Source organism: Drosophila ficusphila, unplaced genomic scaffold (genome assembly GCF_018152265.1).
Source record: "Drosophila ficusphila isolate 14025-0441.05 unplaced genomic scaffold, ASM1815226v1 contig_791, whole genome shotgun sequence".
Taxonomy (NCBI): Eukaryota; Metazoa; Arthropoda; class Insecta; order Diptera; family Drosophilidae; genus Drosophila; species Drosophila ficusphila.
In genome coordinates this window covers 9,920,992-9,935,451 of record NW_025064737.1, presented here as the reverse complement: position 1 = coordinate 9,935,451, position 14,460 = coordinate 9,920,992, and the positions used below count along the sequence as shown (strand labels likewise).

The following is a 14,460-nucleotide window of genomic DNA, read 5'->3' as shown; positions in this document are numbered from 1 at the left end:
TCTACTTGGAGTGTACTTCAAGATGCAGTGAATCAATAACCCAAAGAGGTAGATACCTTTTTTTACTAATACCTTTTTTACTAATAAATTTTATTCTAACTATTATTATTTGTTACAAATTATTTATTATTATTTTTTTTTCTTATTTAATTTCAGGGTAAAGTGTAAAGTGTACATGTTGCGGATAAAGTGGTTGCAGTGGTTATCTTATTGAACTCCACTCCAGAATGCAGTGCATCACCTCATTGGGGTATGTATTTTTTAAACAACCGATTTGTATAAAATAATTTAACTAATATTTTGGAATGCTTCTTTTCATTACAGTGATGACTATTCCTTTCTGCTTGGAGTGAACTTCAAGATGCAGTGAATAAAAAACCCAAAGAGGTAAATACCTTTTTTACTAACAAAATAATTCTAACTATTATTATTTGTAACAAATTATTTATTATTATTTTTTTTTTTTATTTAATTTCAGGGTAAAGTGTTAAGTGTTAATGTTGCGAATAAAGTGGTTGCGGTGATTATCTTACTTCAAAAAGACGAAAGATTGCAGTGCAGATCAAGGAGCTAACTGAGTAAGTACCAATCTGAAAAGATTTATTTATGATAATCTCATAATTATTTAAGTAGTTGTTACATTAAGTTGGAAAATGCTTAACTTGGGAAGTATTTGGGAGAGTTACTATCTATCTATTTAAATAGAAACTGATTTAATTGGGCCGTGGTAAAGGCGGGATTTCTCTTCCTTTTTCTTCGATATACTCTATATGCAGGGCCGGAGAAACAGTTTTGAATCATACATTCAACTGATAATAATGGATGTAAATAAATTTTTTTCTACAAGTCAAGCGTTTTGGGGTGTTGAATTCCACATCCGCTAAGATTTGGCGTGTGGAGTGCTCAACACCCGGTATACACCTTCCGCCGGCCCTGTAAATAATAAAATCAATAAGTTGGTTTCTTATTTGATGTTTAAAAAGTAATTATTCCAGTCTGATGAAATTGATTTCTGAAGAAAATTTCTCGTGTGGTTAGGAATAATCAACTTTTTACAACCGAATATGTCCAGGGAAAATCTCTTTATCGTTAAAACTTTTTTTTTTGATAAGAAGGCAAACTTTTCAAATTGCTTTCGCATTAAAAATCACTAAAATGCGTTTTCCGCTTCACTGCAACCAGGTCGTTATGTCGCACACTGTACGTATATATACGATACATAACCTGACTTTCGTTCGCTTCAAGTGTCATTAAGTTTTCGGTGATCAGCTTTGTCCCTGATACTCGGTTTCTTTTAGTTTTCGTCAAGTCATCAAGGTTTGGTTTCACAAAAGTTCAACTGCCATCCGGATCCGCCTCTTCGACTACTTGTGTGGGCGTGGTCGTTTGGAGAGACGTTCGTCCTCTGACCTCGAATAAAACCGCAAATCATTTGGCATTTCCACTGAAGCCAAGCTGGATAGCTGACCAGAAATATTACACATACGCCATGGGAGCCGTATCAGACTGTGGCAATTTAATTTGGATTGTACAAAGCGTAGATGAAGTTTACGGTTTCGAAAATTTACTTAAACCTTAAGCTGATTGGTATTAAATATGATTACTTTTGTAAAGAAGTTTAATTTTTCTGCCTGAGTTATTGGTAAATAAATCAGATTTTAGTGGCCTTGCTATTGGGTTATAAGTAAACGTTATTTATTGTAATCGATGTTTTAATTTAGGAAGTTATTTAATTTGATTTTAATTTATATATTACCATTTAATTTACACTAAACCATTCTATGTGTCATATTTTTTCAATACTGCATTTTGTTTTAGCTTCTGCACATGTCTTATGAAATTATCTCTTCAGTTTCCCCACAAATTCCCCCTTTCTCTTTCGAATGATTCTTTAATCTTTCGCCGCTTGACAATCATTACGTCGTTGAACCCGTAAGAAATCACGTTCCGGGCGGTTTGCAAATGTCAACGAGAAGAACGAAATGATGCCACCAATGCCACGCATGCCACTAATGAGGCTCGTTAGCGTGGTCATCCAGCTGGCTTCCCCATTGGGCCCACACTCCCAATCCCCTCGTGCACCAACCACCCACGTTGCCCCACTCGAGGGGTAATGTATGCAACAAGCCGAATTGTACAAATGTAGCTGGCGAATCGATAAAGTAATTTGGCCATGGCCAGCCAACCTGCTTCCCCATCCTGATTCCTTCCGCGGCCATTTCAGCCACATAATTTTGTTTGGCCCAGCAGCACGTAGCCGAATGACTGAGTGACTGGCACTGGGAACGGGAATGGGGAATGGGAATGGGAATGGGAATGGGAACGGGAGTCCCGGAGAATAGCCAGCGATTCGGATGGGTTCGCCTAATTGCAGCACCATCTTGCGGTTATGCGTTCTACGTGCGTTTGTCGCACGTCTGGCTAATTAAAATTGCATTTTTCGTACGCTCCGCACAGGTTATTGATATGCGCCATGTGGATATATGTATATATACGGTTGCAGAGACATGGATACTGCACAAATACGTACATTGGTTTATCGTGCCACCAGTTGGCCATCGTTATTGCTGGCCATATTTTTGAGTGCCTTGTGTGGGTTTGATGAAGTGGAGGAAGCCGGAGGACAAAAGGGCAATTATGGGGAGAAACCTTCTCGTATAGAGTATGGGAAACGTAATCAAAAACATTTTATTTTAGGGGATTTATGTTCTACAAATGAAGGGAGGAAAATATGACGAAATATTGAAAATTTTATAGAAACAAATTATATTGTAACTGCTTTGATAAAAAGTTAAACTTAAGTGGGTTTAAAAATTAGTTTTGTAATTATTTGCATTTAGAATACGTTTGTTAATCTGTGTTTAGTCTGAATTATTGATATTTATTAACCATTAATTAAAACAACTATTACGTATTCTCTATTTCTCACAGTATGTAAAACTTCCTGAAATAGTTTAACCCCAAACTATTTCGACTTACTCAAAGTACCCCACCTGAGAACAATATAACCTTTCAGCACTCAGTCAACCCATCCATATATCTCTTTGTCTCTGGGGCTGTGTTCAACCTTTCACCATCTGCATAAAATCAATCACATGTACGGCAATACTTAAAAGGGTCAGGGACCCCGACATTCCCAATAGGCCTAATTAATTGATTGAAGATGCTGTCGATATTGCCTTGGTTTCGGTTACCGCCGACCATTCCCGCATTTGCCTTCTCACCCAGGAGCCTTTGTTGTCGGGGTCACAGTTGCAACTGTCATAATATTGACTCATTGCCGTTGTAATTAATGGTGTTAAGACTCGCACGCCATTTTAATGCAATCCAATTGACAGGCGGCATCCGTTTCGCGTTCGCTGCCCCGGATTTTCCCCTTTCTGCCCCATGGAGACATCATCTGGGGATATTGATTTCAATTATAATGATGTAACACAATGGTCGCCGGACCCTCGACCTCCATTTCGGTTGTCGTCCGTTGCCCCAAAGGCAAGTTAACTAATTGCTAACCTCCTGGTTTGTGTTTCGAATATTAAATAGAGGAACATGTTTACTTAAGTAAATTCTGGCGGGCATTCGTTACTTAAGCGTAAGTAAATTCTTATGGGTAAAATATTAAGGTAGTAACTACATCCTTTGCTTAAATGTTCGAAGTAACATATATAATACTATTTTTCTTAATCTTTACAGAGTTATCGAAACGCATTTGGTATTAAGCTAATATTGAATAAACTTTTATAAGAAATCTCAGATCGTAAAACACATTTATGCACATTGCTTTCTAAATATTTTAGAAGACCATGAATTTACAACCAATCTGAATTAAAATTTTTTAAAGTTTCAATCAATCATCATCCGAGGTCTCTTGACTGTCGAATTCCATTTTTCCTATGTGAGTATCTGGGCATTCGGGTTTTGTGACAGCGAGAACTGATTCATCATCAGATTTTAGACCATTTTCTTCACGAGACGGGAATTTTTTCGGGGACTTCCAGTTAAAGGGTTTCTTCTTTCTCAAAACTTTATCTTTTCTGCGGAGCAAATCCTTATCCTCCGAATCGCAGTCGTCAGAATTAGGAGTTTGGTATCTGGAACTATTTGATGATATCTGTTTCTTGGACGAACTTGGGATATTATCGGCACTATGTTCTTGTTTATATTTATTATTTAGAAAAACACTTCTGGCCTTGTTTTGTTTGGCTTCGTATGGACCTTCTTCTCCATGGCCAGGGGCATATTTTCCTTCTGGCGGCAGATCCTCGATATAGACATGCCTATCGGGTATGTCCTTGTAGGCATCACTATCCTCCGAATCATCTTCGCTATAATCCGATTCCAGAATATCAGATTCAGAGCTATCTATGCAAACCTTGGAATTCTCTTTCTTTAACGAACAAGGTGTGTTTTGAGCCTTTTTCGGTGTAGATTGATTCCCGTATGGATTATTCTTTATGAGTTTTCGATTGTATTGAACCAGTTTCTGCACCTTTGTTTCCCTTTGGGTTCTTAGAGCTTCAATCTCCTCCTTTAATTTACTACAACGTTTTGCCATGGAACTCAGAGGATCTGGCAGTTGGACAATCCGATTGGCAGAAACTTTATCCGGATTGAACTCTGATTCGCGCATTATTAGCTGAGCCAGAAGGGGAATATCCTTTGAATCGGGTGTGAAGGAAAGCATCTTCTCCATTTCAGTGCGATTGGCCATATTCTCATCCGTCTCCATGCAAAATGTTTCCAGGGTGTGTTTATAGCCAAACCAATGAAGGAACTCCTTCACCAGATTGTTGATTAGCTTGGTCAAGCTCCGATTCTCGGGTGATTTAGTGGATCCTCCTATCAGGAGTTGAGCTCTGGTTATATCCGGCTGACCCCGCATCATTTTGAGGACCTTTACGTGAAGTTCACTGCGAAGTAACGCCATGGTTCCATTTTTCTCCAATTGACCCCTGATGTTCTCCTCCATCAATTGCTCGTAGGCAGCCTCCATCTTTGTCTCATCCGAACTCATAATTGAGTACTTATTTTAACACGAATTTGTAAAATCAGAATGATATACTGCATAAATTTATCTTAAACACTGTTGTCGCAAACAATTTTTGTACGTTCAATTTGAGTTTGAGTACAGTTGTGAGCAGAGGCTGAAAATTTAATTTAATCCATTATTCACACAGCCTCTTTGATAACATTTTTTGTTCCTTCTAATTCCATTGGCCTGTGGCCAGGTTTTCTTCTAGTGTCTGAAAAGTTTACTTCACTTTTTCTCCTGCCAAATCAACTCTACTCGTTAATCATGCAGAGTACCTTGAGGTTTTGGCCAGTCTGTGCATATATTAGGCATTAGTTGGGGGTATTGATTCTAGATTTTGGCTGGCTTGGTTGTGAATTTAAAAGCTAAAATCTGTTTTATTTGAGAAACTCTCTTGGAGCCAAGGGATCCAAATATTATATTTGAAAATCAAATCTATTTTTAAGTGAATGCCTCTTTTCCAAACTATCTCTGGATTTTTCTCATAAATAAATATTAAAGCAGTTTAAACTAGGTTAGGTATCCACTGGCCCTAATTAAACCTGCTCTTCCGAGGATTTACGGTTATTAGAGCTATAAATTCAAGGGCACTTACTCTAACTTAAAAGTTTGGTAGCTTATTAAAAGTGCATATAAAAGTTTCCTTAAATCCTTGTTAAAGACTAGCTTTTGCTTGGTGTAAAGCAATTAAATGCACCACCGATAATCAAGCAAATTGATAGTTTAAGAAGAAAAGCAGCTGAAAAAAGTGTCAAGATAAATTTAAGAAGAAAATATATACACAACTTTATCAGGATCAACTTTTGGGTGTCTTTTTTCGGCGCAGAAATTTTCTTTTCATTTATTTGTAGGTGCTGGAAAAAGTTTGCTCAGCAATTGAGCCAAAGAAATATTTAATAACTATTTTCTTGCTGTTTTTACACTTTTTTCGAGCTAGTTGGAAAAAGTTCGCTTTGCATTTGCTTTTAATTTTTGTAATGGAATTGTTAAGAGCGGATAGCAGGGGATTGCGGGGGATTCACAAGAAGAAGCTGATTTATAGCCAGACAAAAGTTTTTTTGAGAACAAAAATTCATCGGTAAAAAATGGCAGCCGCATTGCTCTTAAAGTTTTCAACTCAGCTCTTGTTTAAATATTTGTGCAACTAATTAGTAAAAGTGTTGGCAAAACAACGAAAAAAACAGTTGCAATCTGTAGATATAAATGTCTATATATTAAGCTCAATGCTGCGCCATTTCCGGTTTATCTCGCAGCTAATTTTTGTTGGTGTAGCAAAGCAAAGCCAATTAGGCAAAATGGCTGCGACACATTTCCGCTGGTTTGCTGAGCCATCGCAACATCGCAGGACCTTTAAGTGGTGCCGTCGGGCCAGGACCTGACCTACCATGACCTGGACCTAAATAAGAGGCGTGCCATATCCTAAAAGGAATCCTGGGGAGGATTCGCTTCACTTTTTTAAAGTATACATTTTAATGTAATCTATATTGTTTAAAATAAAATGGACTTATACAAATATTAGAAATTAAAAAATCTAAAACCTTTAAATTTTCTGTTTTTTGTATTTTGTATTATATATAATTTGTCATATTTGTTAAGTGAAATTTATTTAGATTTTTTTAGAAACAAAAGCTTAAACTTCTTAAAGTTTTTTGTTCCCCTAAATATACTACTATTACTTCTTTATACTTACTTACCTAATTTATACTTGCAAAAGGGAATTTCCAGTTCGAAAGGAATTTCTTTCCGTATCCTTATTTTCGCTATTATCATTGTAGTATTGTTGTTATTGCTGTCACACTTTCGCATTTCGCTAATCGCATTAATTATGCGTTTCTCTCATTTACTGCTGGGCCTCTGTTTCTGTTTCAGTTGCTGTTTTTGGTCCTCGGTCTGAATCTGGATCTGGGATCCCTTGGCCTGCAGGCGAAATGGCCAGCAAATTGAACAAAAGCAAACTGCAGGCCAAGTAAGCAATAGGGGCTGGAGGAAATAATGGAGGGGCCACATTTCAAGCATAATTGCCTCTCAAGGGAATTAAATTGAGCAGAGAATTTCGTTGGCCGAGCGTCAACGGCAACAAAAGATGAAGACGGGGTTTTATTTCATTAATTATCAATTAGTTTTTGAAAGTTGTTGCGCCTGATTTATTAAGTGGACAGTGGCTGGCATAACTTTTCAAATTCAGGCCTCACTTTACTTGGTAAAATTTCTATCTAATTAATTAGCCAAAGTGTTTTGCGGATACAAATGATGGGCGTGTGTGCCAAAATTAATCAGTTATGCAGGGAAAAGTGGCGGCAAACCAATTGAAAATAAATCAGAATAATATTTCAACTCTTAGTTAATTTGAAGAAAACTCATAAAATTAATTTGTCTTGGCTTGATTTGCTGGCCTACTGCAACTTAATCAGTACTAAATTGTTTCGATGAAAATAAGTATTATTTTCCAACTGCTATATTTGATTACAAAATAAGAGGTTAAATTATTATTTTATTATTCAAAACCATATTAAATACAGTTTTTACCATATTAAAATGTGACTGTTTTTTGCTCTGACTATTTGAAATGACTTATGTGCTTCCTTATGGTTTTAATCATGGCTTCTGCTTGGGAATTTGATGAGTCTCTTAAAATGCCAATAACCTCGGATATTCCTCCACCAGGACGACCTCTTTGAGCTTTGGTGCACAAGGCAAACAAAACTCCGGCGCAGGCTCCCCGTTTTCCCTCCCAATTTTCAGGACTGGGATCGAGTCTAAAAAAACAATCTAGTTATCAATCTTACCAATAAAATGTCTTAAAATTCCACTTACTTTTCGAGCATATCAAAAGCTTTGGCTGCCACCCAAAACTCTGAACACCTGTAGCACTCATTGGCAATCAATTGCAGCAGGATAAAAGCCTCAGCATTTGTGTCTCTGGTGATGAATACATTCCAGGCCAACTCAGGGTGTCCACAGTGTATGTGACACTTGGCCAAGATCATGCAGTAGGTGTGCTGGTTTTTTATATCCATATCGGATATCTGCATTAGCAACTCCTCCGCCTCTTTGTAATAACCTGTGGCGCATTTTGCCTGGGCAAAGTTGTAGTTGAAAACATCATCGTTTACAAAGTAACTGCGAATGGAGTTCATGTAGACCAGAACCTCCTCGAATTGTTCGTAAAGAAAAAAGGCAGAGGCCATACTTTGTCGACCTGGAATGGTATCACATTCTGTGGCCGAGCTGCCCACCAAATGGAGATTCTGTTGGGCTGTCTTAATGTGCTCTTTCTAAAATAAGATTTAAATTATTTAAAAATGTATCTTAAGTTATAGATTAAGAAAAATATTTCCCTACCGATCCCAATTGTTGTCCTAGAGCAGCGTGAACCACACCTTTAAGAATATATTCATGTGGCGAAGTGGGTTGCAGTTCCTTCATTAAAGCATGAGCTTCTTGAACATCTCCTTGCTTCAAATAGTAAATAGCCAAATTCAAGCGAGCTTCTGGAATGATATTAAGTAATCCTGGAAGGACACGTAGAGCTCCTTCACCATTCCGAAAAACCACCAAATTATGTCGCAAGAGATCTGCACCAAAAGTGCCATTATCTGCAATGTTTTTGATCTCCTGCTCGGCAACTCGGCCATTAAACAAACGAAAACGATTACAAGCCTTCAAGTTTATAGCAATAGTGCTATCGCCATGTTGACTTAGATACACATCCAAAACCTCCTGGGACATGTCATAGTAATCCAACTTATAGAAACACAGAGCCAAGTAGACATTTATGGCCTGATAGTCCTTGTTGTCCACCAAAACTCGTTTGTAGACATCGATGGCTTCTTGGTAATGAGCTCGCATATAGTGCATAGAAGCCAGGCTAAGTTGTTGCTCCAAACTCGATGAATCCTGGAGTTCCTCCTGCAACTGACTCCATTCCTCTTCGTTTCCCAATTTGTGAGCCAAGTGGAACAGAAGTCGCTGCTTTAGCGGGTTGTCAGCCGCATTGGCCATCAATTGTTGAGCCTCCTCGTACAAGCCCAAGTAAAACATGCAGACGGCCAGGTTGAGATCCAGTTTTCCATCAGAACCCGCGGAACTCTGTTGAATGGCTTTGTATTGAGACAATGCCTGTTGGTAGTCACCCAAGTGGAAGTTGCAGAAGGCAATCCATTGATCCACCTGACGTTGTTTTGGTCCGTGGGCTCCCTCCTCCTCGTCCTCATCATCGTTGGCGTACTGAAAAAGACGAACAAGTTAAAATTGCTATTCCTTATACATTTTTTTTATAATTATTGTTACATTTTATATTATTGTTACATTGAATAAGTTAACTTATTATTCCTACAAAACATTATGAAAATAGCGGTACTTTAATAAACAGTTGACAGAAAATTAAACATATGAATGAGACTTTTGACGATTTATCTAAACTCCTTATCATTTCAAACTATATGCTTTACATTTTTGTTGTGGTAAAACCAGTATTTGCGTTAAATAATATTTACCAAATTGTACGTCACTGATCAAACAATGACTAATATAAGCGGGGTATATTAAAAGTCAAAAATGAAATGCAAAAATTAGATAATCAAAAAACAAGTCTGGCGCTACTGCAGATATATATCTGAAATAAAACAGGTCATTATCAAGATACATATCAAGTTTTTGGACAAAGCTTATGTGGTGCTATATGGTAGCACAAAAGCAATTATCAATAAACCATTCTAAAAGGTCTTTTAACCCAAAAGCGTTTAGTTTCATGGTTTTAACTTCAATAATGATACATTTGTGAATAGGCGTTTGATGAGAAATCGTTTAGAGATCAATGCTGGCTATCAATAACGTAAATCGATTAATGTATTCGGACCAAAAGATGCAGAGATATACGAGTCGTTAACTTATAAGTAATTCAAAAACGAGTCTAGGCCAACAGCAGCGGCTATCAAACAGGTATAAAAGGTGCTGGCATTAAGTCAGATTGCATCGTGATCTCCTACTATGAAGTTCTTTGCTCAGTTTCTGTTACTATTAATCGCGTTGTTTGTCGTCAAGGCAGATCCTCTATCGCCCTCGTTCCTCAAATGCATCGATGAAATTAGTGACCCGGATCTGTGTCTAGTTTTTAAAGATCAGTTCCCTGAAGATGTTCCTGCAGTTCCAGTCGACGAATATACGTTTGAGGCGAAATCTGGATAGTTCGTTTCACTTTTTTTAAGTGATCTTCGACATATCAGAAAACGAATTGATTAACTTATTGTGAAAAAGATGGTTAAATAAGTTTAGTAAACAAATAAAAAATAAAATCCCTCTTAATAACGATGCAATTATTTCTTTTAAATTTGGGTTCATTTCAACTGTTCCAGAAACCCGTTTTTAAGTTACAAAAAATATAAAAAATTTAGTCATAAATGAATCTCAAGAGAATCTTAATTACGCACAAATAATAACCATTAATAATTAATAAGAAATAATTCTGGTGACAAAACAAAGCACTGCTATTGTGAAAATGTGCTAGTGATTCCCTTGCTGAAAATAGTTTAAATTATTTAAATTGAAACTTTTTGTTTCGTTTTTCAAGGAATTTAGTTCTGAACTAATCCTTACTTACCTCTAGAAATGCCCTGGCACCCGTGTAGTCCCGCTTGATGATGAAATCCTCGAGGGATGCCGGTGCCGGGGTCTTTCTCGCCTGCCGACCGACCCCAAGTCCACTGCCAGTTCCTCCGCTGGCGTTTCTCGAGCTCGCCGAGTCGGTTTTTCCGCGTGAAAGTATCTGGGAGAGGGCATAAGTATCTTCAAAGTATCTGACAACAGTTTTTTCAGCCATATTTCTTACCATTTTTCCAGAGCCTTTCTTTTTTCCGGGATTTTCACTCCTTACGCCTTGCTAGCTCCTTCTGTTTTGCGTTTTGTGTTTTCTGTTTTGGGCTTGGAACGCTTGGTTACGGTCGCTTGGCAACCTACATAGCGTCGATAAAGCAGTTCGACCATGCCTCACTGGCTTCAGAAAGAGCCCGCCAGGATCTGTGAATGCAAGCCCATCCGTATCCTTACCCCCTAAGTGTAACCGTAAGCAGAACCAACTGTTGATCCGCCAGAACTGCCACCCTTAATCCTGGCATGTGTTTTTCACTTGTCCTGCTGATGTCAGCAAATGTGGTTCATACCCTTTATGATTCGTTCCCTTGATAGCATATAAAAATTTTTAAAAATATATAAACTTATTTTAAGGACTTAATTGTAATATCTATGATTATACAAAAAAAACAGCTTAAATATATTTGCCTTTAAATAATTAAATTATTAATAACAATGCCTTGCAAGTCAGGAAAACATTATGTATTTTATAAACTCTTCTTTTATTTCTTTGTTAAAATGTCGTTATACTTTGTTCCTGTTTCGGTTTTATATTAAATTCTAGAAACATTAGTATAAATAGAGTACTTTAAAGGACGATAAAAATTCCATTCATTTACCTTGACATTTTTCTGCAACTTCTAAAGATTTCTTGCATGCAGATGCAGACGTAAGAAGACTTTGGTCAGATTGTGGCACACAACTATGAGTAAAAGGTTGACTTATGGCACGCATTGTTGACACAGTTCCACAGTGCTGATGTTTTTGCATTTGCATTTTCATTTTGCCATTTTCTTTATTTATAAGACGCACACGAATCATAAATATGCAGCTTGCCTCCAGCGAGAAATGCATGCGTCAATCCGGACGCCTTGAATACTTTAGGAATTTTCTTATTTTTCTTTAACTTTGCTGACACTGCATAATGGCTCGCACACACGTATTTTCGAGTGATAGACATGACTAAGAAATTTTGTTATTCCTGAGCAAATTCAAGCGCCATCAAGTAGAAAAACAAGTGGAAAATAACAACAATTTGAGTTGAGGAAAAGGTTTCGAAATTTGTCAATTCTGCATGATAATTTTAAAGACTTAGGTCGCTCACATTTAAATCAGTTTGTGTAGCTCAAAATGATTTATAAAAGCAAGGCAAAACAAATAAAAAACTTTATACAGGGCTTGTATGGCAATATGGGTCTTAAAAATCTATTAGATAATAAATATTTTACCCAACCAACTATTTAACATGATTAAGCAAATAGTTTGGAAAAGGGTTTAGCAAATGTAGCAACTATTTAGAAAACGATTATTTAACATATACAAAAATTGTATTTTGTGGGATTATCTACATTTTATTTTAAAAGCCATAATCGCCAAAAACGTACAATGGTAAGGGAGCAATGAAAATGATTTGCATGCCGAAACCGCAAATACCACTCACTAAAACCCAGAAAAACGGGCAACCAAAACCAATTGAAAATAAAAATGCGGAAAAAAGATGAACAAGAATCTGTTGGTTTCGTACAATAAAACAAGATAAAGCATAATGCCAAACAGCGTGGCAAACAAATTTACTTTCAAGTTGAAACATTCCGTATTTTCTCGCCGTCTTCAGATATATATTTCCATCTGGCAGTCGGTTTTATTCGGAGTGCGAGCCTTTGTTTATGGGTGATTCCATATCAGATTTACAGTCGATATCGGGAAATTCGATGAGATATTTTTTTTCATGCTCTTTATCGAAAATAAATCGACACGTATTTTTTTATATGGCTCAGAAAATTTTTTTGACAAAGTTATGATTTTTTGAATTTTTGATGAACTGCCCTTTTTTTGATGACAGTCGCGTTTTCCAGCCCCAATAACTCGAAAACCGTACGTCGCAGAAAAAAAATGAATAGGAAGTAACCATTTCATCCTTCCTTCTTCTTTGCAAAACTTTCATGAAAAAATTTTTTTAAACAATTTTTCACCACAAAAAGTTCAAATGTTTATAACAAATTCATTTTTCTCCAACTTGGACATTTTTGATTTTTTTTTTTTTTTCACAGTAAATCCTTCAAATTCTTCTGATGAACATACTAAAATTTCAGAATGGTATCAAAATTAGTTTTTGAGTTATAGAATTTTAAAGATTATCATGCACGGTCCGCGCGCTCGGTCTCAGGGCGTGCGCCGACCAACGACTCTAACGAGCGTCAATTCGCTTCGCGCGCGCATAGTAAGGGTCAATAAAATGAATTTTTAATGCTATTTAATTCTATAACTCAAAAACTAATTTTGATACCATTCTGAAATTTTAGTATGTTCATCAGAAGAATTTGAAGGATTTACTGTGAAAGAAAAAAAAAAATCAAAAATGTCCAAGTTGGAGAAAAATGAATTTGTTATAAACATTTGAACTTTTTGTGGTGAAAAATTGTTTAAAAAAATTTTTTCATGAAAGTTTTGCAAAGAAGAAGGAAGGATGAAATTTTTACTTCCTATTCATTTTTTTTCTGCGACGTACGGTTTTCGAGTTATTGGGGCTGGAAAACGCGACTGTCATCAAAAAAAGGGCAGTTCATCAAAAATTCAAAAAATCATAACTTTTACAAAAAAATTTTCTGAGCCATATAAAAAAATACGTGTCGATTTATTTTTGATAAAGAGCATGAAAAAAATATCTCATCGAATTTCCCGATATCGACTGTAAATCTGATATGGAATCACCCTTATGCTACACTTTATTGCGCTTTTGCAATTTCGCGTTTCCGTTTCCCGTCAAATCAGCCATAAAAAACGTAAAGCAAATCTGGAAGTCACGACCCCGCCCAGCTGGATGCTTTTGGTCCTGCTCCTTGAAGGCGCCTATTACATTTCGCAGTCGAATAAACAATGCCAACATCATTTGCACCTCCTTCATTATGGGCTTGCCTCGTTATTTGTCAAACAAATAAACAGCAGGCAACGGCAATGCCACTGCACTCAAAAAAAAAAAATCATGAAAATGGTAAACAATCAAACCTTTTAAGCCGGATTAGTTCTTACAACAAATAGTTCTTATTACAAACATTTTAAGATGCAATAAAGTGCGCAATAAACACATTTAAACCAAATTTAAAAGAAAGATAAAAAATTTTGATGTTGTAGATAAAAAAATAAAAAATGGTATTTCTATTGTATTACTAGTTATATTACTATTTAAATATATTATTACTAGTTATGTATAAAATACTATTCATAAGCTTGAACGTATAAATAAACAGGTAACCATTTTATGCAACTGATGTATCCTTTTGTTATATTAAGTTGTTTTTTTTGTAGCATTTTTTCTGAGTGTAGGTGTCAGGGATTTTTGGGGGCTTGGCTGGAAAACAGAAGATGTGCCAGTCACTGTTACGTGCAATTGTCTCTCGCTCGGGCCCATGATTTTCCATCATTATCATGGAGAGCTGTTCGTGTTTACAATTTTTCCTTCGCTCCCTTTTCCCTCTGTGACAATTTATTGTCATCTTCTCCTCCATTTTGAGTGTATGCTCGTTGTGTTTTGTTTATACACTTACGTATTTGCATTCTGCCTTCTGTTCCCTGGGCTTTTTTTT

General features: G+C 36.5%; 3 protein-coding genes across 3 annotated transcripts; 1 reads left to right on the top strand and 2 right to left on the bottom strand.

Moving 5' to 3' along the window:
- Window positions 1-3,712: 3,712 nt before the first annotated feature.
- LOC108096231 lies at window positions 3,713-5,137 on the bottom strand. Its single transcript, XM_017197628.1, has one exon. The coding sequence runs from the start codon at window positions 5,009-5,011 to the stop codon at window positions 3,845-3,847; it is 1,167 nt and encodes a 388-aa protein (XP_017053117.1). The 5' UTR covers window positions 5,012-5,137; the 3' UTR covers window positions 3,713-3,844.
- Window positions 5,138-7,586: 2,449 nt separating this feature from the next.
- LOC108096323 (intraflagellar transport protein 56) lies at window positions 7,587-11,114 on the bottom strand. The gene is made up of 5 exons (XM_017197859.1): window positions 10,857-11,114; window positions 10,629-10,793; window positions 8,372-9,256; window positions 7,844-8,304; window positions 7,587-7,785 (listed from the first exon to the last, which is right to left on the bottom strand). The coding sequence occupies exons 1-5, from the start codon at window positions 10,857-10,859 to the stop codon at window positions 7,587-7,589; spliced, it is 1,713 nt and encodes a 570-aa protein (XP_017053348.1). The 5' UTR covers window positions 10,860-11,114.
- LOC122320746 lies at window positions 10,019-10,216 on the top strand. Its single transcript, XM_043209074.1, has one exon. The coding sequence runs from the start codon at window positions 10,019-10,021 to the stop codon at window positions 10,214-10,216; it is 198 nt and encodes a 65-aa protein (XP_043065009.1).
- Window positions 11,115-14,460: the final 3,346 nt, after the last annotated feature.